At 35.9% G+C, this 24,848-nt stretch overlaps 1 protein-coding gene across 1 annotated transcript in view; it reads left to right on the top strand.

Annotated features, from left to right (window-relative positions):
• LOC130678862 (serine/threonine-protein kinase TAO1-like) overlaps window positions 1–24,848 on the top strand; it is a 57,822-nt gene that overhangs the window by 29,138 nt on the left and 3,836 nt on the right. Inside the window, 6 exon segments of the mRNA XM_057497751.1 lie at window positions 1,399–1,602; window positions 5,057–5,293; window positions 13,335–13,463; window positions 15,975–16,178; window positions 18,138–18,377; window positions 22,683–22,865. Of these exon segments, the coding sequence (XP_057353734.1) occupies window positions 1,399–1,602; window positions 5,057–5,293; window positions 13,335–13,463; window positions 15,975–16,178; window positions 18,138–18,377; window positions 22,683–22,865 (1,197 nt within the window).

Genomic DNA, 24,848 nt, shown 5'->3' with positions numbered 1-24,848 from the left:
ATATATGTTTATTAAATTGGAAATTTCTTGCTTTTTTAAAAAAAAGTAAATAAAATAAACATGTGACTTAGCTAAATTTATCCTGGGGGAAAAAAATTACCAAGCATTCTTATTCTGTTACTAAGAACACTTCATTCTTTTCAGTTGTGTATAGGGATTCATTCCTCTACATGGTTCTAAAATACTCATTTTATAGGTGAGGAAAGTAATGCTCAGAGTGGTTAACTAACTTACTGTAGAAGCATATGGGTTCGGATTCATGTATTACTCTTGAGACCGAGTTGTTTCCAAGTTGCCATGTTTCCAAATTTGCAGTAGAAATGATACAGAAGTTCCTCAAAGGAAAATATAAAGCTTATGATTTGTGGAGCTATCTTTTTTAGTCTAAGTATTTTCTGTTTTCTTCTTTGCTCATGTCCCAATGCCAAAGCTTTGATTCTTTTTTATTGCTTTCTATTGAGAAAGATCCCTGCATTCTGAAAACAGGAGTAGTAGTTACTTTCCTTTTTAATAACACTACATAATTAATGAATTATAAAATAGAAGACTTTCTTACATACAGTTTTGGTATGTTTGATATTGTTTTTTAGTTCTAACAGTAGTCACTAGAAAATTGGGGCTATTTTAGGTTTATGAAATGCTTTAGTAAAGTGAAATTAATAAAATTCTAATGTCATTAAACATTAGAATAACAGCAACTTTTTTAGGCTGTGGATGTAAGAAAAGATCCTCCATATTCCATGGGTCTGTATTTATTATTATTCTGCCTATCTTAAAGAGGTTTGGTATGGTAAGACTATAATATTGGTGCCCAGATACCAAAGCTTGCCGGGTTTCTTGGGAAGAACAGTCTTCCAATTATGATTAAAATATATATACAATTTTTAATTTTACATAAAAATAAATAGGAATTAATATTAAATTACTTAGTGGAAGAAGTTTAGGCTAAAGACTATATTCTGAGAAGAAAAGAAATATAAAAGGCTTCAATAAAAAATAACTAAAAGGGATGCTTATAGGATTAAAAAAAAGGTTGGGGTTTGTTTTCACCATTGGAATCCTTGAGAAATGAGCAGCATCTCTGTGTATACCCCATGAGATGTGTAGGAGAAATGGATTTCAAAGTAATGTCAAAAAGTTTAGAAAAAGACTACACTTTGGAAATAAGTCTGATTAACTTTTTCACAGAGTTGGTTTGGCTTTTTGCTATTTACTCGGTCACATTTTTAATCTGTCAACTAACAACTGATAAACTTTCTGGTCTTGGCAAATACAAGGAATTTCTCAAAATCGACCACTAACATTCTGAAGACTGTGTGTGCCAAGCGGTGTGCTAGGTGCTAATAATCCAGAATTCAGGAGATAAAGATTTTTGAATCTAATGCTCTTTTCCCTCAGGACCAAGATCACGGTGTTGGACAGGCAGGAGCAGTGCACAATATTGGAAGTCATCAGTCTGTTCCCCGTATGTGCAGCAGGACCAGGAGTCAAAGCGGTGGGGTTGACATTCTTCAGGATGCCTCGGGTAACAAGGATGAGCTACCCGTGATGGAGGGAATCGAAACAATTACGTCTAATGATTCTGCCATCCGTTCAAGACCTGTGAGTATTTGGATTTCAGTGAAAAAAATTTCAACTTTGGTAACTAATTTTCCTAGTCTGGTTAGTTTAAGAGTTTGGGTTTTTTTTCTTTGATGTTTCAGAAGTTTGGAACATAATTTAGGCAACTTATTTTAAAAATGGCAAAAGGCTTTTTAATTCCCAGTTTAATGTCTGCATTTAGGAAACATGTTTTGAGAATGCAAAAAGAATATTTTTAAAATCTTAGAATAAACAAATAAAGAAATACCATATAATGTATTATTTGAAGTTACTTAGATGAAAACGAAGGTATTTAAAAATAGTAAGTATACAACATGATATTAATGATAATGGTTGCCTTTGGGACGTGGAGAAAGTTTTAAGGTGGGTGATAATGAAAAGTGATTCTTGTGTTTTCCATAACGTTTACATTTTAAAAATAAAACTGGGTGTAATTGTAGAAAATTACTTCTCAGTTTGGGAAATGTGGATGTTTGCTACACTTTCACGTGTAAGATTTTAAATTTTCTTGAAAACATTGGAAGGTCAGGTTAACTCCTTTTCACAATTGATAGGAATGCTTCCTTTTTAACTTCACTGCTTTCAGTATTACCAAAAGTTACTCGGCACAATAGCTAAAAGATGGAAACAACCCAAGTGCTCATAAACACATGAATGGATAAACAATCCATAGTATGTATATATATATATATACACACAAAGGTATATTATTCAGCTGTGAAAAGGAACGGTGTTCTAATATATGCTACAATGTGAGTGAACCTTGAAAAAATGCTAAATGATATAAGCCAGACACAAAAGGAAAAATATTATTAGAATTCCACTTATATGAAACATCTAAAATAGGCAAATTCATAAAAAGTAGATTAGAGGTTGCTAAGGGGCAAGTGGAAGATGAAATAAATACCTTTATTTATTATTTTATCATTTTGGTGTCATTAATGTACAATTACATGAGCAACACTATGGTTACTAGACTCCCCCTATTACCAAGTCCCCACCACATACTCCAGTACAGTCACTGTCCATCAGCATACTAAGATGTTACAAACATGTATATGTCTTTGAATATGATGTTTTAATTTCCGTGACAAATACATAGGATAAAATGGCTGAGTCATAGGGCATATGTATGTTTGACTTTCATTAGAAACATACAGGTATTTTATCTCAGATATGTCCTGCAAATATTTTTTCTCCATCTGTGATAAATTAAAATTTTTAGTTTTAAAATCCAATTCAAACAACCCACTAAAAATGAGTAAAGGCCATGAAAAAGCTAAAAACTTTTCCTCTAAAATCAGGAATAAGACAAGGATGCCTACTCACAACACTTTTATTCAACAGAGTATTAGAAGTCCTAGCTACATTATCAGGCGAGAAAAAGAAATAAAAGGCATCCACACTAGTAAGGAAGAAGTGAAATTGTCATTGTTTGGAGATGACCTGATACTAAATAAAAAAAGCCCTAAAGACTCCACCAAAAAACTATTCAAATTAATATATAAACTATACCTCAATTTAAAAAAATGTGTTAAAGACTTGAAAAGACACTTATCCAGAGAATATATACAAATGGCCAACAGCACATGAAAAAATACTCAATATAATTAGTCATTAGGGAAACGCAAATCAAAACTACAATGAGTACCACCTTACAGCCACTAGGATGGCCAGCTATTTTTTGGTTGTTGTTGGTAAGGTATCATTGATATACAATCTTATGAAGGTTTCACATGCGCAACACTGGTTACTACATTTACCCATACTATTTCCCACCTAACACCCCATTGAAGTCACTGTCCATCAGCACAGTAAGATGCTATAGAATCACTGCTTGTCTTCTCTGTGCTATTACTGCCTTCCCCGTCTCCCCCTCTGCACTATGTGTACTAATCATAATGCCCCTTAGTCCTCTTCTCCCTCCCTTCCCACCCACCTTTCCCACCCCTTTCCCTTTGGTAACTGCTAGTCCCTTCTTGGACTCTGTGAGTCTGCTGCTGTTTTGTTAGATGACTAGCTATTAAAAGAGAAAAACAAAAACAAAGATGGAAAATAACAACTAGGGAGCACGTAGAGAAATTGGAACTTCTGCTGTATATTGCTGGTAAGAATGTAAAATGTCAGCTGCTGTGGTAAACAGTTGATGATTTCTCAAAAAGTTAAACATAGCGTTTCCCCATGACTCAGCAATTCTACTCCTGGATATATACCCAAAACAATTGAAAGCAGGTACTTGAACAAATGCATATACACAAATGTTCATAAAAGCAGTATTCACAAAAGCCAAAAGGTGGAAACAACACAGAGGTCCAGCGACAAATAAATAGATAAACAAATGAGGGTATGTGCATACAGTGGAATATTATTCAGCTACAAAAAGAAACAAAGTACTGTTACATCCTATACAATATGGATGAACCTTGGAAACATGCTAGGTGAAAGAAGCCAGACACAACAGGTCACATGTTATATGAAACATCCAAAATAGGTAAATCCATAGACAGAAAATAGATTGGTGGTTATCAGAAGGGGAGCTTAGAGAGCAACTGATTAAAACATACAGGGTTTTCTTCTGAAGTATTATACATGTTTTGTAACCAGATACAGGCATTCTTGCAGAACATCACGAATATACTAAATACTACTGAATTGTTTACTTTAAATCATTAATCATACATTATGTGAATTTTGTCTCTAAGAATCCAGTTTGTACATTTTTTTCTTTACAATGGGGCAGTGGTTGCAGAATATCATGAATATACTAAATGCTACTGAATTGTTCACTTTAAATGATTAATCTTACATTATCTGAATTTTGCCTCTATTCAAGAATCCAGTTTGTACATTTTTAAAATTATAATCAGTGTTTTTTGTGTCGTACCCAAGAAATATTTGCTGACCCCAAGGTCATGACAATATTCTGTGTTTTCCTCTGCTCCATGATTCTGGATTTCAGGTTTAGGTCAAGTGAATCTTTTCAAATTAATTTCTGTGTATTGCATGATTAAGCATTTATATATTTTGAATACAGCTAACCAGTTGTTACAGCAGGCTTTGTTAAAAACACTTTCCTTTCCTCTTTGAATTAACTTGACATTTTGTTGCAAATCAATTGACTGAATATATGTGGGTCTGTTTCCAGATTTTACTGTGTTCCTTTGTTCTATTCAGCCTGTCCTTATACCAATACCACACTGTTCTGATTACTGAAGTTTACATCTACCAACTTTTCATACCCCCTCAAAACTTTGGCTATTCGAGGGCCTTTACATTCCCACTTAAATTTTAGAACCAGCTAGCTGCTCTGCTTTTTCAGATGAAATTTTATTAGAAGCTGTTGACTGGGATCTCCTACATGAATTACCTACTTAGTTGATAGTAGACTGGTCTAAGATGGTTTTGAAAGAAAAAGGTTTTGCTTTACTTCATTCTTTCCTCTCCATTGTTGTAGGTTACAAGGGAAATGCCAGAACATGAGCAGGAAAGTCAGCTCAGAGAACAAATGTCTGGCTGTAAGAGAATGACACAGCAACATCAGAAACAGCTGGTGAATCTGGTAAAAAAGTTAAAGGCTGAGATGGATGAGCATCGCCTCACATTAGAGAAAGACCTTGAAACTCAGCGTAAGACCTTTGCTGCAAAAATGAAGAAGCTTCTCAAGAAACACCAGGCGGCAGTGGAAAAAGAGGTAGCTGACCAGTGTTACTAATGTGTTTATTCTCCCTTGTGACTATTTCAAAATTAACCAAGATGGCATTTTGATGTTAGGGTATCTGTTCCCCAGAAGTAGCAAGTCAATTGGGGAAAGGGAGAACTATTTATATAATAGGTAAAATATCAAGTGCTGAGTCGGGAACCAGTAGATATGGAATTACGTCCTGATAACTTGATACTTTTATCATGTAACAGTGGTTAAGTCAGGTAGATCAGATTAAACATGACGATGTGAGAGGTGGGAGAGAGGCCTCCTCCCAAAACCACATATAATACGAAAATATAGTTAATACAACTAACTCTAAAAGATCAACAGGAAAGAAGGCAGCACAAGACTGCTTACACCTGGAGAAAAGAACAGACCTCAAAAAGGGTAACATACCAAAGCCGTGATCTGGGGGGACCCATGCACTTCTCCCACCCCAGCTCACTGGCAGAAGGAAGAGAAATGGAGTGGAGATGGGGTGGAGGCCTAGGACTGCTGAACACCCAGCCCTGGAGATCTGCTGTGGGAGCAAGAACCTATATTGCATGGTGCTCGAGATTAGTGGGGTTGGAAAGCTAAGACAGGAGGAATAGTTGGACAGACTGAGATTCCAGCTGTTGTGGAAAACAGGGATTCACATCCAGCTGCTCTGGGACAAAAGAAAGGCAGGCAGTATGAGAGACTTCCTAACAGTGAGATGGCTACTAAATGGACAAGGATTGCACAGAGCTTGCTGCTCAGGAGAAAGGACAGGTAGACAAAATTGTCCAGATTCACTCTGCCCAGCAGGTTGGAAACATTTCAGGAACTTCAGGCGCTCCATCTGCCTGGCTTGCTACAGAGCTCCGAAGCCTTCCACCATGATATGCAGCCTGCTGCACCTTCTGGCAGGCTGGCACTGGCTTACAAACCAGCTGCTCCTGCCCTGGTGTCAGTCCAGCCAGAGGGAGGTCCTGCCTACAGCAGCTACAAATGCAAGGCATAGAGGGTTACACCTGTGTGTTCAGCTGACTAGTCTGGCTGTGGAGAGATGCACAGTAGCCGGGAAGCAGGAAACAGCTCTTCCCAACCCCCAGTCACCAGTGTCGCTCTGCTGAGACCCTGACATCACTCCACGGGCTAAGTAACTCCATGGAGTATGCCTTCAGGGTCCTAGAGGGTGCCACATACAAATATGAAATGCCAGAGGAACCTGGTTCAAACCAAAATCCACAAAACACCAGAAAAGAGGTCAAGTGAAAATGAACTCATCAATCTTCCTAAAAGAGATTTTTAAAAAATAATAAACACATCCATGTAGGTACAGAAAAATGCTCAAGAATGCAAGAACTAATCCAGAACAGAGATCCATTCATTATGGAATACAATGAGGGGATTTAAAAGCAGATTAGATATGGTGGAGGAGACGATAAATGAAAAAAAATTAAAGAAGAGGAATGCAAAGAAGCTGAGGCACAGACAAAAAGATCTCTAGGAATGAAAGAATATTGAGAGATCTGTGTGACCAATCCAACCAGAACAATATTCATATTATAGGGGTATCAGAAGAAGAAGAGAGAGGAAAAGGGAAAGTGTCTTTGAGGAGGTAATTGCTGAAAACTTCCCCTACCTGGGGAAGGAGATAGTCTCTCAGGCCATGGAGGTGCACAGATCTCCCAACACAAGGGACCCAAGGAAGACAACACCAAAATATATAATAATTAAAATGGCAAAGATCAAGGATAAGGAGAAAATATTAAAAGAAGCCAGAGAGAGAGAAAAGATCACATACAGAGGAAAACCATCAGGCTATCATCAGACTTCTCAGCAGAAAACTTACAGGCCAGAAAGGAGTGGCATGATATATTTAATGCAATGAAGCAGAAGCAAGAATACTCTACCTGGCAAAATTATCATTTAACATTGAAGGAGGGATCAAACAATTTCCAGATAAGCAAAAGCTGAGAGTATTTACCTCCCACAAACTGTCTCTGCAGTGTATCTTGGATGGACTGCTATAGATGGAAGTGTTCCTAAGGCTAAATAGCTGTCACCAGAGGTAATAAAACCACATTAAGGAAAGCAGAACAATTAATTACTAAGCAAATGCAAAATTAAACCAACTACCCCAAAGTAGATTAAGGGATAGACAAAGAGTACAGAATCTGATACTTAATATATAAACAATGGAGGAAGAAGAAAAAGGAGGAGAAAAAAAAGAATCTTTAGATTTTGTTTGTAATAGCACACTAAGTGAGCTTAGACTCTTAGATAGTAAGGAAGTTTCCCTTGAACCTTCGGTAACCATGAATCTAAAGCCTGCAATGGCAATAAGTACATACCTATTGATAATCACCCTAAATGTAAATGGACTGAATGCACCAATGAAAAGACACGGGGCAATAGAATGGATAAAAAAGCAAGACCCATCTATATGTCACTTAAAAGAGACTCACTTCAAACCCAAAGACATACACAGACTAAAAGTGAAGGGATGGAAAAAGATATTTCATGAAAACAATAGGGAGAAAAAAGCAGGAGTTACAGTACTTGTATCAGACAAAGTAGACTTCAAAAGAAAGAAAGCCACAAGAGCAAAGGAGGACATTACATAATGATAAACATAATGATAAAGGGGTCAGTCCAGCAAGAGGATATAACCATTATAAATACCTATGCACCCAACACAGGAGCCCCTGCATATGTGAAACAAATACTAACAGAATTAAAAGAGGAAATAGAATGCAATGCATTCATTTTAGGAGATTTCAACACACCACTCACTCCAAAGTACAGATCAACCAGACAGAAAATAAGTAAGGAAACAGAGGCACTGAACAACACATTAGAACAGATGGACCTAACAGATATCTACAGAATGCTCCACCCAAAAGCCGCAGGATACACATTCTTCTCAGGTGCACATGGAACGTTTTCAAGAATAGATTATATACTAGACTACAAAAAAGAATGTCAGTAAATACAAAAATATTGAAATTGAACCAACCAGCTTCTCAGACCACAAAGGTATGAAACTAGAAATAAGTTACTTAAAGAAAATGAAAAGACCCACAAACCCATGGAGGCTTAACAACATGCTCCTAAATAATCAATGGATCAATGACCAAATAAAAACAGATCAAGCAATGCAAAATCTGTGGGGTGCAGCTAGGGCTGTGCTAAGAGGGAAGTATATTGCAATACAGGCCTGCCTCAGGAAAGAAGAGAAATCCGATATGAACAGTCTAAACTCACAATTAACAAAACTAGAAAAAGCAGAACAAATGAGGCCCAAAGTCAGTAGAAGAGGGACATAATAAAGATTAGAGCAGGCTTAAATAAAATCGAGAAGAATAAAACAATAGAATCAATGAAAGCAGGAGCTGGTTCTTTGAGAAAATAAGCAAAATAGAAAAACTCCTAGCCAGACTTATCAAGAAAAAAAGAGTGTCTAGAAATGAGAAAGGAGAAATCACTATGGGCACTACGGAAATACAAAGAATTATTCGAGAATACGGTGAAAAATTGTATGCTGAGAAACTTGATAACCCAGAAGGAATGAACAACTTTCAAGAAAAGTACAACCTTCCTTGGCAGACCCAGAAAGGAACAGAAAATCTGAACAGATCAATTACCTGCAGCAAAACTGAATTGGTAATAAAAATCTACCTAAAAATAAAACTCTTGGACCAGATGGCTTCACTGCTGAATTTTATCAGACATTTAGTGAAGACCTAATACCCATCCTCCTTAAAGCTTTCCAAAAAGTAGACAAGGAGGGAATACTTCCACCCTCAGTCTATGAGGCCAACATCACTGTAATTCCAAAATTAAGCAAATACACCACAAAAAAAGAAAATTCCAGACCAATATCTCTGGTGAACATAGGTGCAAAAACACTCAACAAAATCATAGTAAAAAATATATCAAACAGATCGTCTATCATGATCAAGTACAATTTATTCCAGGGGTGAAAGGATGGTACAACATTTGAAAATCCATCAGCATCATCCACCACATTAACTAAAATAAGGACAAAAAGCACATGATCATCTCCATAGAAGCAGAAAAAGCACTCAACAAAATTCAACATCCATTCATGGTAAAAAATATCAAAAAAATGAGTATAGAGGGCAAGTACCTCAACATAGTAAAGGCCATATATGACAAACCCAAAGCCAACATCATACTTAACAGTGAGAAGCTGAAAGCTTTTCCTCTAAGTCAGGAACAAGAGAAGGATGCCCACTCTTTCCACTTTTATTCAACATAGTACTAGTGGTCCTAGCCACAGCAATCAGACAACACAAAGAAATAAAAGGCATCCAGATTGGTAAAGAAGAAGTTAAACTGTCACTGTTTGCAGATGACAGATATTATACATAAAAAATCTTAAAGAATCCACCCCTAAACTACTAGTACTAAGAACTGAATTCAGCAAAGTGGCAGGATACAAAATTAATACACAGAAATCTCTTGCATTCCTATACACTAATGATGAACAAGCAGAAAGAGAAATCAGGAAAACAATTCCATTCCCAACTGCATCAAAAAGAATAAAATGCCTAGGGATAAACCTAACGAAGGAAGTGAAAGACCTATACACTGAAAACTACAAGACATTTAAGAAAAAGAAGATACTAATAAATGGAAATAACATCCCTTGCTCATGGATAGGAAGAATTAATATTGTCAAAATGGCCATCCTGCCTGAAGCAATCTACCGATTCAGTGCAATCCCTATCAAAATGCCAACAGCATTTTTCAGTGAACTAGATCAAATAGTTCTAAAATTCATATGGAACCACAGAAGACCCCAAGTAGCCAAAGCAATCATGAGAACGAAGAATAAAGCAGGGGGCGGATTATCCTCCCCAACTTCAACCTCTACTGCAAAGGCAATTTGGTACTGGCACAAGAAAAGACCCAAAGACCAATAGAACAGGGTAGGGATCCCAGATATAAACCTAAGCAAATGTGGTTAATTAATATACCATAATGGAGCCATGGCCATACAATGGGGAAATGACAGCGTCTTCAACAACTGGTGTTGGCAAAACTGGACAGCTACATGCAAGAGAATGAAACTGGATTATTGTCTAACCCCATACACAAAAGTAAATTCAAAATGGATCAAAGACCTGAATGTAAGTCATGAAACCATAAAACTCTTAGAAGACAACATATGCAAAATCTCTTGAATATAAACATGAGCAACTTTTTCCTGGATGCATCTCCTTGGGCAAGGGAAACAAAAGCAAAAATGAACAAATGGGACTACATCAAGCTTCTGTACAGCAAAAGACACCATCAGCAGAACAAAAAGGCATCCTACAGTATGGGAGAATATATTTGTAAACAACATATCCAACAAGTGATTAACATCCAAAATATGTAAAGCGTTCATATGCCTCAACACCCAAAAAGCAAATAACCCAATTAAAAAATGATCACAGGATATGAACAGACGATTCTCCAAAGAAGAAATTCAGATGGCCAAGAGGCACTTGAAAAGATGTTCCATATCACTAATTATCAGGGAAATGCAAATTAAAAGCACAATGAGATATCACCTCATACCATTTAGCATGGCCAACATCGAAAAGACTAGGAACATCAAATGGTGGCTAGAATGCCGAGGAAGGGGATCCCTCCTACACTGCCAGTGGGAATGTAAACTAGTTCAACCATTGTGGATAGCAATATGGAGGTTCCTCAAAAAACTAAAAATTGAAATTGCATTTGACCCACGAATCCACTCGTAGGAATTTACCCAGAGAAAAAAAGTTGTCAGATTCAAGAAGACATATGCACCCCTATGTTTATCACAGCACTATTTACAATAGCCAAGATATGGAAGCAACCTAAGTGTCCATCAGTAAATGGATGGATAAAGAAGAAGTGGTACATATGCACAATGGAATACTATTCAGCCATAAGAAAGAAACAGATCCTACCATTTGCAGCAACATGGATGTAGCTAGACGGTATTACGCTCAGTGAAATAAGTTAGGGAGAGAAAGACAAGTACCAAATGATTTCCCTTATTTGTGGAGTATAACAATGAAGCAAAACTGAAGGAACAAAGCAGCAGACTGACAAACTCCAAGAAGGAACTAGCGGTTACCAAAGGGAAGGGGTGCGGGAGGGCGGTTGAGGAGGGAGGGAGAAGGTCATTGAGGGCTATTATGATCAGTACACATGGTGTTGGGGGGATCATGGGGACAGTGTAGCACAGAAAAGACATGTAGTGATGTGGTATCTTAGAACACCGATGGGCAGTGACTGCAGTGGGGTATGGGGGGAACTCGATGATATATGTGGGTGAATGTAGTAACCACATTATTTTTCACGTGAAACCGTCATAAGAGTGTATATCAATGATACCGTCATGAAAAAGAAAGTCATTAAGTATTCTGTTCTAGGCCGTGGGTACTTTGGTTATCTGAGAAGTTTGATAAATCAGTTAGTAGGTGATTTAGGTGTCAAAAAAACATTCATCATTCTCTATGCACTTTTTGGAAACCTTAAATTTATAGTAGCATTTTTATATCAGAAGAATTGAAGAGTACTGTAATATACAGAGAATGTTAAATTAAGAGGAATTAAGAGGGTTTCAGATTCAGATTTAGCCCATTTGTTTACTACAAATAAGTATCATTCTACTGTATGATAAAGGTGCATTTTTTAGGAGTCTTTTGTGAAAACTGGTTTCTAATTTCCTTGGTGTCCCATTAGTTTCAATTTATTTTGATAATCACAGTTGTCAAGTAAAATGTAAACTTCTCAATAAATTTACACCATATCTTCAAATATGTCTGGCTAGTCTGCCCTGGGGCATTTATAGCTACCCTGTTCACCTTTCCCTGCAAAAAAAAGAATCACTCTCTCACAGGAACAGAGAATTTAGCAAAATAATTTCTGGTATAAATGAACATTTGATTTTGAAATAATTTGGTGAAAGAATGTAGAAATATTTAGAATCCTGTTTGGTGTTGTACTTTCTTGAATACTTTGTAAAGAGGTAGATACTAACATTTTTAGGAAAGGAATTCATTAAACAGGATGTACAATATGATTTTAGATTTGTTTTATATATTTATATCAATATCTATACATGCCTAGAAAAAATTAGGAAGGGTATGCACCAAAATGTTTGTATTGGTCATCTCTGGGTGGTAAAATCATGCAAGATTTTTCTTCTTTGTGTTTTTCTGTATTTCCTAAATGTTCTACAATGGATATGTATAGTTCACCCTCGAATAACATAGGTTTGAACTGCACAGGCCCATTTATACACACTTTTTTTTCAATAAAGGTCTTGGAAAATGTTTTGGGAGACAGTTTAAAAGATCATTTTCTTTTTTCTAGCTTTATTGTAAGAATACAGTATAGAATTTATACAACATACAGAATATGTGTGAATATCTGTTCATGTTGTTAGTAAGGCTGCCAGTCGGCAGTATGCTTTTAGTAGTTAAGTTTTTGGGGAATGAAAAGTTATAGGAGGATTTTTTTACTCTGTTGGGAGTCAGCACCCCTAATCCCCACGTTGTTTAAGGGCCAACTATTGCATGTATCATCAGAAATAAAATAATAATATACAGGTATTTAATATTTAACATTTTCATATTATTTAAAATACAAATTAAAAGTCAGGGTTTAATTTGAAGATGAACGTATTACATTGTTTAATACACAAGTCAAGCTAGATAAAAGGTCATAACTTAATTACATTTGTTTTGTTTTATTAGTGGGGGGTGTCGGGCAGCATACTTCACTTAAATGGGGGAAAAAAGGTGAAAAAACTGACCCTGTAAAAGATCAGCATTTTAAAGATGAGTTCCATTTTAGTGGTTCTCTGAAATTCAAATCATAAGGATGCTGAGTAATACTTGTTAATAATTTATTGGATATTCTTGTTTTGGTAATGATTATACTGATTTTATATTCTTAGGTGGGAGGAAATATCCTTGCTAATGTGTATTAAACTGCTGCTTTGAAGCTTATCTACTTAGCTAATTTGATCCATTTAAAAATTTTCCTATAGGCTAAAGTGATGTGCAAAAAGGTGAAAAAATTTCAGCAACGTATTCAGGCTGAGCAGAAGAAAGAACTGGATAGCCTTTTGAAGACCCAGAAGAGAGAATACAAACTTCGAAAGGAACAGCTTAAGGAGGTATTTACTTTATAAAAATTTTCAAGCCATTTACCTGCTTACTGGTTATATCCAATATTGATCTACTCATAGAACCATCAAGATAAATTTTTCTTTTGTTTGTGGCCACTAACAATATATCAGTTTAAGTGAGGACATTGATTATAACCTATTACTTTTCAATGGCTGAGATCCTCAGTTGAGTGGGATCTAAAAAGAGTGATCTCTTGAAAATGTGAATTATTTTATAAAGCTATTATTTAGTAGCTTTCCTAAGCACTTCTTAAGTAATTGAGTCACTAGAAATAAAAATATTTTAGCTGTGAAAAAGAGCCATACATCTCTTCCTTTAAAAGTAAATCATACCTTCTTACTTTGGGCTCAGATTACAATAATTTGTTCTTATTCTGATTTTAACACGGAAGAAGGATAAGAGGCATTTCTTCTCATCCCATTTTATTTAATAGGAAAGCATGCTAATTATGTCGTTATGGCTACAGGATTTCATGTGTGTTTGCCCTTTATGTGCTGCTTTCTTGAACTTATTTTTATCTCAGATCTAGTCTAACTGTGAGGAAAGCCATGTTGTCCTAAGGCAATTTCTGAAAGGGGATTATTATTCAGGATAGTGGTCAGGACAGGAAAATGGTATGTGTCAACTATAGCATATTTATTATATTGCAGAGAATATAAATCAGCCATCTTTTGTAGGTATAAGATGATTTTTCAGAGACTATTGACCTTATGGTTCTTCATCTGTTATTCAAGAAAGAAACCAATTCTTTATTACTTTTGTGGATAAAATACTCAAACACATAAATATAAAAAGCACATAAACTTGTAGTTCTCAACTTAAGAATGTCAATGAGAAGACAGGGATAATACAGGCATATACAGAATCACTTGGCTATGTTTTTCAAAATCTTTTGCCAAGGAAATTCCCCACCCACCAAGACTTCCCCAGTTTACACCCTCTTTTACAAACTGATGGACTGAAATTTTTAGTCCATGTAATTAATTATTAGCACACAGATAAACTAATCTTGATAAAATAATCATAATCTCTTTGGTATAGTGCTTTTTTGTGTGTAGGAATTTGACCTATAATTAGACATATATGTCTTATTAAGGACATTGGTGGCACAAAGCCTTGCTATATATACCCTGCCGAGTGAGGTTCATTGATAAGATTTTTCCAACTTTAAAGAATATAACCTGCTGTGTATTCCCATTACTGTAATCTAAAAGCTAAACTCAATACTAGAACATGGGATTTGAAAAGATGGTAAATAGGATTCCCAACTGTAAATAAATATCCAACAAAATGCAGTTCTATTGTTGTTTCCTAATGAAATCAGGTTTTAGTTTTATAAATGAATATGTTGTTTTAGATAATCCTTTAAGCATACAATTCATAGTCTAACAAGTTTGTTTTCTGTTAGAAGGTAGTTTTGTGTCTGCATATGTCTGTGTGTGTGTGTGTGTGTTCATTTAGAATGATAATTTCAGTATAGAGGAAGGGACATACTATAGTCTTTGTGGGTGGGAAATTTCCTTGGCAAAAGATTTTGAAAAACATAGCCAAGTGATTCTGTATATGCCTGTATTATCCCTGTCTTCTCATTGACATCCTTAAGTTGAGAACTACAAACATGTGTTTTTTATTTTTATGTGTTTGAAAATCTTATCAATGAAAGTAATGAATAATTGGTTTCTTTCTTGAACAACAGATGAAGAACCATAGGTTAACAGTCTCTAAAAAATCATCTTAGACCTAGGAAAGAGATGGCTGATTTATATTCTCTGCAAGGTTGATGCATTTTAGGTTGAAATATACTAGTATTAATTAGCATCCTCGGGTTTGCATCATTGAGTATATTGTCAACATTCTCATCTTGTCCAGTATAAATACATTTTTTTTAGGTAGTTTGTGAGATGATATTTAAAATGCTGTAGAAAAACATTGGTCTTGCCTTGTTCAGTGGTTATAGAGCTGAATATTAAATCTATTCTAAAAGGTCTCTATTTTCCTTTGGTTTTGTTGATTTTCCATTTAATTTCCTGTCTTTTATACTGAACCCATCCTTAACTTTGCCAAAAACTTAGTATTTCTATTGTTGAAACCAAGAAGTGAGACATAACTATATTTTAACCTTAATTTTAATTCAAGTGTGATTTTTACTTGAAAGCACTGTCTTCTTCCCCTTTTTGGGAGGACTTTAAAGAAAGATGTTTTACTTCATTCACCAATCATTGCATGCTTTCAAAGCTATGAGCCATCCTAAATATAGCTGTGCAAAGCTAAAATGTATGCATGTTTTCTAGTGTTTGTTTTCTCTTTTCTTGTCCTACTTCATGGATAACTCCAGAAACAGAAAAATACTACCTACCTCCTTTAAGGTAATTGACCTGCCTGCCCACGAGAGAGGGCACAAATTAAGTACTTTTACTGAAGATTACCAGCTACCAAATAGTATATTCATGTAGTTAATTTTTATGTATTCTGAACTCAGTTGTTCTTTATCTTGCCAGGAGCTGAATGAAAACAAGAGCACCCCAAGAAAAGAAAGAGAGGAATGGCTTTCAAAGCAGAAAGAGAACATACAGCATTTCCAAGAAGAGGAAAAGACCAATCTTCTTCAGCATCAGAGCCGGTACCTAGAGCTGCAATGCCGTCTCTTCGAAAGAAAGTTGTTACTTGGGTGCCACAACTTGGAGCAGGACCTTGTCAGGGAGGTATGTGTAAATGGTGTGAAATCAGAATCTTCCTGAAAATATGTCAGTCACATCCCACCCTCAGGGCCTTAGAGCGCCTCTGCTTGCCTTTGCCTAAGTCCTTCTTCCCTGGAAACCCAACCCACACAGTTCACCTTCTCCCTCACTTCATATCTCCTCAATTCTGATCTCCAAATCCTCCTCCCTTCTGTAAATATTCTTGCAGTCCTCCCTCTCTCTCTCTCTCTCACACACACCACACACACACACACACACATACGTGCACACACTTTTTATGGGGATCTCTGTTTCCCCAAGTAGAATGGAAATTAGATGAAGTCCCAGGTTCTGTTCAGGGCTGTTATATCCAGTGGCTAGATATATCCAGGCCTTGTAGCTAGTGGCTGGCCCATAATAGGTATTCAATAAATATGTAATAAGTAAATATATAATAAATATTAATTCCATGAATGGAAGAACTGTTAATTTTTAAATATGAGAAAATTAATAGGATAACTTATGCCTTTTCATCCGAAATGGGTGCCATGAAGGTATATACTACCATTTAACATAGTTTTATAATCATGAAATTATTCATTGGGAATATGTAGAAACTTATGCCAATGAAAACAACGGTTCTCATTATCAGGTATACCTATGAGCATAGATCAATTTATTTCCAAGAGTGGCTTAAAATAAACTTCAAGTATAACATAATTATTCAAATTCACTAATAATTAAAGAAATTCAAATGAAAACAATTGCATCAATTAGATAAGATCGGTCTAAAAAATTGGTTAGTCCTAGTAGTGGCATGGGAAAGTGGTCAATGTTGGTAAGAATATAAATTGACACTGCCATTTTGGAGCATAATTCATCAGCTTTAACTATTTAATTTGCATGTATCTTCTACCCATCGAATCCGCTTCTAGAATTCTATCCTAAAGAAATAGTAACATAATTACATGGTGTATCATGTGTAGATGTTTATTGAAAATTTGTCATAAAACAAAAAATAGAAAAACTATGGCATCAGAAAGCACAAACTTCCTATAAAAGATTTTTTTTAATCTGTATTTGTCCATTATATTTTTAGGTAAAGAAAGCATATTATATGCCTATAATATATATTGTTATTCAATTTTAAAACTGTATGTTTTTGTGTAATAGTTGTGTCACGATAAGTGTGGGGAAGGTTGGGAAACATATGCACCAAATGTTGGCCCCTGGAGAAGGGGCAGCAGAGGCAAAGGGGGCACGTCTGACTTCCTTCTACATAGAAAAAGAGAGAGAGTGTGTGTGAGTGTATGTGTGTGTGTGTTGTACATTTGATCTTTTAAACTGAAAAAAATTGTAGTAACATTTATTGATCAGGAGGTAGGTGTTCTGACAGCTTTCCACTTATGAACTCATTTCACCCTCACGTTAATTTTATGAAACAGCTATGTTATGGTCTCCATTTGAGAAGTAATGAAATGGAAGCACAGAGAGTTTAAGTAATTAACCCAAGGACTCACTGCTTGTCAGTAACAGAGCCAGGATTTAGAAAGCAGGCAGCCTAGCCCTGGAGTCTTGTGTTCTTAACCACTGCACTATACTGGGTATACTGCATGTAATAGAATTGAAAGTATACTCTGAAGAAATTCAAAGGATGACTTAGAAATTCTGTTCAATACAAAATTAGGAAACATAAATGATGGAAAGAGAGTAGAAAGGACATTAAGTCTCTTGGGACAGATTTGATATGTCTTAAGCTTATTGCTAAAAGTAGTATAAATAGTAAATGAACAGATAAGGCAATTGTACTACTAATTGCCCATTTTCTACAGTTCCAGTAATAAAAGTCTAATATTCACTGTGCAGCCATTATTAAATCAGAGGATTACATCTATATATCCTGGTTATTCTGTTTCTTAGGATTTTTTTTCTCCTGGCCTTGTACATCAGCAAATTACACCTTTGTCTTTTTTTATGGATTAGGAATTAAATAAAAGAAAGGATCAAAAGGACTTAGAGCATGCAATGCTACTGCGACAGCATGAATCCACGCAAGAACTGGAGTTCCGCCACCTCAACACAGTGCAGAAGATGCGCTGTGAGTTGATGAGTCTGCAGCATCAAACCGAGCTCACTGACCAGCTGGGGCGTAATAAACGGAGAGAGCGAGAACTAAGGCGGAAGCATGTCATGCAGGTTCGTCAGCAGCCTAAGAGTCTGAAGGTACCTTTAGCCTAAGCTTCTTGGCAAAGGAGGACAGATAAAAGGCATCATGTAAACAGTAAAAGTCTAAGCCAGATGTCTGTCATCAAGAAATTGAATAAGCTTTTTTTCTTTTCATTTTCAGCATGTTGGGTTAGTGTTGGTGTAGAGGGTCTATGGCTACAGACTTCTGCTTGTGTATTTCTCAGCAGAGTACCAAAAACTGGCCAGAACTTTTTAACTGTGGAAAGTGTCGTAAATAAGAGTCAAAATTCTCATTTTAAGTGCACCCAAATGTCCAGTGTTGGTACTATAATCTACATATCAACATACTAACCTGCTGGCTTCTCTCTGTTGTTCCAAGTTTTATAGTTTTGGAATCTTATTTCCTCTGAATGTGATTTGTATCCAAAAGAGGCAGTAAGTTCTTAATTAGTACAGAAACCAGTGAATGAAAAATGCCTTTTTACCCCCTCTCCCTTCATTGTCAATACTCATCTTTAGAGGAATAGTGGAATTATCACACTGTTACTCCCATTCTTTCTGTGTTTGATAACATAGGTAAGACCAGGGCATGTGTAGTTGGAGTGTATTTTTTTAATTAGTACATCAGAGTGAAGCAAGGTATTATATGCTCTCTTGTAGACAAATAAGGAAAGACAAGTATTGGTGATATATAATATCAAAGGACTTTAAATTTTGTATTTGCTTTGATAGAGAAATTTATTTATATGATACAAAATTCAAAAGATGCCAAAGTGTATTTATTATAAAGTTAAAGGTTTCCCTCTCCTTGTTCTTTAGGCCACCTGGTCCAGCCCCCTCTACCAAAATCAACCATAGTTAACAATTCCAAGGAATTTTCAAATTTTATCACTTGTAATGAATAAGTATAATCACATGAATCTTAATAAACAAAAAACCAAAATGACCCACTATATATGTTGTCACCCACAGTAGTACCTCAGTTAATCTGTACATGTCTGCACATTGTAAACTTGTATTTACATCCAATAAGGCCCCGGTTCCACACTATCTTCTTTATACCCTTTTTCAAACTCTTTGGCAATTTAACTATAAAACTATCAGGTAACAACACTTACCTGAATAACTCTCCTGAAGTGAAGTGGAATTCACTCACAGAAGTAATCTGTGTCCAAACCAGAAGCTAAACCACACCTAGTGGTATCTCTGATTCCTATTCAACTCCATTCATACAAGTTGTCCTGAACAAAACACAGAAGCAAAGCTAAGATTCACCCTCTCCTTGTGAATCTAAGTAAAATTTTATACTTTGCTGTATCTTCAAAACAGCTAATGAACATCGTTTACAGAGTGGCTCGTACGTTGACTACCCTCATAACCGTCATTAGTTAATGCTTATCACAATCAGAATTCATAATGATTTTCCAGATTTATTTTGTCTTTGTAGTGGTTACATAGTAGGGTTTCCCACCAAAAGATATTTAAAGCATGTGTATAAAATGAATTACAGTTTTAAAGTGAGCAGCACCCAGAAGTAAACCAAACTGAAAGCTTGTTTAGTGTCTTTGGTCAGACCATAAATCTGATACGACTTCATTTCTCTGGGGCTTGGAAGAGGTTAGTTGTTTGCTGTTTAGCCCTTCCTTTTTGTTCCCTGTTGTGGCAGCCTTCTCAGTTTGAAAGCTTGTAGACACTAGTCTGATTTTTACAGATACTGTTAAAAAATCAAGGGGAAAAATAATGTCTCACAGTCGTAGTCAGACTTCAGATAGAAAACGTCCTTCTCATGATACATAAGCTCAAGATTTCCCATAAAAGAAATTGTTCTGTTACTTTAGTGGGAAAGAAAATCACCATGTTCCTCTTAGTTGTATATATCTATCTACTTGCACAATTTGAACAAAACAGACTCTTTTTTTAAAATTAAGGTATCATTGATAAACAATCTTAAGGTTTCACATGAGCAACATTGTGGTTTCAACATTCATTCATACTATCCAGTCCCCCCCAACCCACTGCAGTCACTGTCAATCAGCGTAGTAAGACACTATAGAGTCATTACTGTCTTCTCCGTGCTGTGCTGCGTTCCCTGTGAACCCACTATATTGTGAGTGCTAATAATAGTGCCCTTAATCCCCTTCTCCATCCCTCCCCACCCACGCTCCCCAACCCCTTCCCTTTGGTAACCCTAGTTCCTTCTTGGAGAAAACAGACTCTATTTTAACATCATGTCATTTCATTTACATAAGTAATAGTTGCAACTTTTTAAAGGTAAATTTGTACTTGCTAAGTAGAAGTTCAACTTCAATAGCTGCAACTATTCCAACTTTCTCCAAGACTTTAAGGGGGATAGGGACTTCAGTTTGCACACTTAGGTAAGCTGACAGTATTTGTAGACATTGGGGCACCATTTCTGAGGAATGACTTGGGTAAACACCTATTGTTTATCTGCCATTTCTTCATCTGCCATTAGGTGACGTTTTGTCAGTATTAAGTGATTAAGAAACAACTGGAACATGTTTATCCTGCTTTCACTTGAGTGAAACATTGACTAATACAGTTTGTTCTTGGTATAAGTATTAATCTTGTTGAGAAAAATTTTCAGGACATTCCTTTTTGTCATTAGCTAGTGATATGGAGTGACTATCGTTTTCTTGGCAATATATTTGAATATTTAAAAGTTTTTTAAAGAATGGAGGCTGTTACACAAAGTCAGAAGAGAATTCTAAATTTCACTGTTCCATTTCTGGCTAACTTGGAGGAATTTTATTAACCAAGGGCAGTATTTAAGAGCAGTGCTAAGTGTAACTAAACCAAGAGTTTGTCTTTCTAGCTAGACATTTCTTGACCCTTCACACAATGAAGGTACTTGACTATGACTTAGTACCTCAATTGGTGTAAAATGCAGAAAAGGATATATATTTGATTTTGTAGTATCGGAGCAAAGAATGTGAACTAGTTCCTTGACAAGAGTATTTGGTCATACAAGCATTTGCACACTTAGTTAACCATTCAATATCTGGCAGTATATATATTGAGGTAAATAATTTCAACTATAGGTTCTGCCTTTGTGTAGCAAATGAGTGTTGTTACTTGTAGGCTTGATGGGTATACCTTATAAAATATATCTCATCTTACTAAGTTTTGTTGAAACTTGAGTTCATAGAATAATTAACCTGTGGTTTAAAGCCAGAGTTATTTATTCTGTTTCTGAACTCAAATTATTTTATCTCAAAAATGTTTATGTAGTCTGATATCATTACCACAAGAAGGGTTGTCCCTTCTCTTGCCTCATAACTTTTCTTTGACCTTTGAAAGATTAGTTAGCTGACTTTCAGGTTTTTGCTCGTGGTGCTAAAGAGTAAACCCTAAGGAGAAGCAGACCCAAAACTTAGCCATCTTAACTGAGCAGTATGACCACAACATGAATGAAATGCTCTCCACTCGAGCTGTAAGTTTACTTTGCTTAGGCAAAACAAATTTAGTGCCCCTTTCCTTTCACCGCCCGAATAAAATCCCAACAATTGAAATATTAAGTTGGAAATGAAAACTCTGCTGCACCTTGGGAAATAGTGATGGTGGTCCATATTCTTCTTGTTCTCAGCATTGCTTGGAAATATGCATGATGCATATGTAATTCTCTTTGATACATTTGGACATGAGGCTCCACATAGGCTCTCTGTTGGTGCCTTGCAGAGGTTTAGTACATATACCAACAGTGTATCAAGATTGGAGAAGCAACTTTGTTAAGCAGTGTTCAAAAAGTAGTACTTTATCTGGAATCCAGATGGTCACATTTGAGTGCGGGTACAAAATAGTTGCTATGTAAGTTTACAGACTTTTTCTTAATGGGCCAGATAGTAAATATTTTAGGAGGAAAAATTGAGGTTATTATGTGGGTATTTACATAGCCATTTAAAATGTGACCATTTCAGAATGTAAAAAACCATTCCTAATTAGTGGACTATTGAAAAACAAAAACAGAAAATCAGGTAGCTGTTCAGATTTGGCCCATAAGCTGTGGCATGCTTGTCCCTGTTCTGTAGTTATTTCCATTGGAGAGAAGAGATTCACAGTCTTATATCAATCAGATTCTCTGTTTTTCTTTAAAAAATAATGATTATTTAGGCATCATCCGAATAGCTTATGATAGCTTTATCCTTATAATGCCGTCATTGGTTGCTGTGTTTTCCTTTTCCAGAGATGTTTACTCCAAGATGTAAAAGAGAACAGTTGTGCCCTGTAGAAGAGTAGTCTGTCTTAACTTACACCTCCTCCTTTCCAAAGGTCATGAAAAGATAGCTCACAGGAGGATATATCTGTTTTCTTTCTCTCTTTCAGCCGCATTTGGATGAAGCACAGGAGGCAGAGTGCCAGGCTTTGAAAACGCAGCTGCAGCAGGAACTGGAGCTGTTGACTGAACTTCAGAGCAAGATCAAAATGCAGGCTGAGGCACAAGACGCTCAGGAGCTTCGAGAGCTTGAACAGAGGGTCTCCCTCCGCAAGGCACTCTTAAAACAACAGGTATACGTAATAGAAAAAAGTAATTGTGCCAGTATTTGCTTTCATCAAAATCATGACAGAGGTGGCATTAGATTGTTTTCACAATACCATATTTCCTTAATTCTAGTTTTGGTAGTGTTTTCTTTTTCTTTAAAATTACTGATTCAGTAATGAACCTTAAAATTAATGAGTGTGATATATTAAAGGAATATACTTAAGTAGTAATTGCTAGAGGAATGATGTGGAGTTATGTGAAGACAGTTGAATTGTAAAAGGATAGCTCTGGCTCCGTCTTCCTCACTTCTTTTGTGTACCTAGTTGTACCTACAGAAATTGGAGAGAAACTTGGATAGTGAAGGAAAAAACTTTAGTAATTGCTTGAGAGAGACAAGGAAAAGGGATCAGGAATATACTTTGTTCATTCATCCCTGGTCTGAAACTGTACAGATTGATGCATTACTAGAAAAGAGAAGGTGAAACCAGTTTTACACAGTTGAAGAGTCAGGCTGAAAATATTATTTCTAGCTGTAGCTTTATTTATTTTACTTATTCTTTGTCATGTATATTAGAACCAGAATCCCTGAATTCACTTGTGTCCTTTAAGGTACTGAGGCTGTGTGTGTGTGTGTGTGTTGGAGAAAGAACAATGGGTAGAAGCTTTTGAGAAAGAAGGAGAGGAAAGGCATTTGTCCTGAGTAGCAGCAGGATATCAGTTGTATCCAGGGTGGAACGCTATGTTCCAGAATTCCTGGGCCATAAGTTCCCAGCAGCTGGCACGGTCTTAGGTCCCCTGTGAGTTAACACGTGCCTAATGGTTTTGTCTATTAAAAATTGTCATTGCTTCTGGACCATTAATTGGCCCATAGATTTTCCTCTGCTTTCTACAGTTCTTGTGATAAAAATAGAATACCTCATTTCTATTAAAAAAAATATGTTCTTAAAAACTCCACCTAAATAAGGTGTTGCTATTTCTCTGGCACAGCTGTCTTTATGACTGGCTCCTTTAAGAGTTCCTTGCCTCTAAAAACTATCTCAACTGTGTTTCTCATTTAAGATGGGAAGGCAGAAACACATATAAATTTTTAGAAAAATGTAGTTGTCCCATGTACAGAATTCTTAAATCTGCCTGATTTCAACTTGCATATCTAAAAGTTAATTTAAAGTTCCATCTCTTAGGCTTCAAAATTATCACTAAAAGAGAAACCTATAGTATTTCAGTAACAGTGTTATGAGAGAAATATTGGTACTGTTTTATTTGTATTTTTACCTCCACCTAGTGGCTTCGAGTTAAAGAGAGCTAATTAGTATCTTAGGTGTAGTCTTATTTCAATATATGAACTAAGGCCTTCATGTTCTACAAAATCAGGTAAAATGTTGGCATGGGGCTGATACCATTGCCGGAAGTGCAGTGGCACTCTCATCCATTGTTAATGCGTTTTGGACAGCAATTTGGAAGTATAAACTGATCTTTGAAAATGTTAAGCAAAGAATTTAGAGAATTTAGAGAAAAGAAATCCTGAATACAGGAAAAGCAATACGCATCAATATGTTAACTATGGCATGGTTTATAATGGTTTAAAACACCTAACCATCTAAAATAATTAAGTGCTTATGACCAAGCCACTTAATAAAATCTTACTCAACCATTTAAATAATGGCTATAAAGATAGTATTAATGTGGAAAAATGCTTATGAGGTGTTGAATAAAATAAAGACAAATCACACTTAAAGTGAGTTGTACTAATACTTATAATGGCTATATTAACATGGTAGATTGGTTGAGGTGGTTTGTATTTGATAATAGACATGCATAAGATTATTTAGTATTAAAAATAATAAAAGAAACAGTGGAATAAATCTACAGTGCTTTGAGTTGCTACTTGATTTTTAGGGCTCATGTTTATATTTCAAGTGAAGTGCATGACTATAAAGCAGTTTGGGGTCAGTCAGTTGGCAACTACCAAGGCAGTGATATACCTATGGTATGATTTGAAAACATCATAA

Source organism: Manis pentadactyla, chromosome 3 (assembly GCF_030020395.1).
Source record: "Manis pentadactyla isolate mManPen7 chromosome 3, mManPen7.hap1, whole genome shotgun sequence".
Classification (NCBI taxonomy): domain Eukaryota; kingdom Metazoa; phylum Chordata; class Mammalia; order Pholidota; family Manidae; genus Manis; species Manis pentadactyla.
Note: the sequence above shows the minus strand (reverse complement) of the source record. Positions and strands in the feature narration are given on the sequence as shown.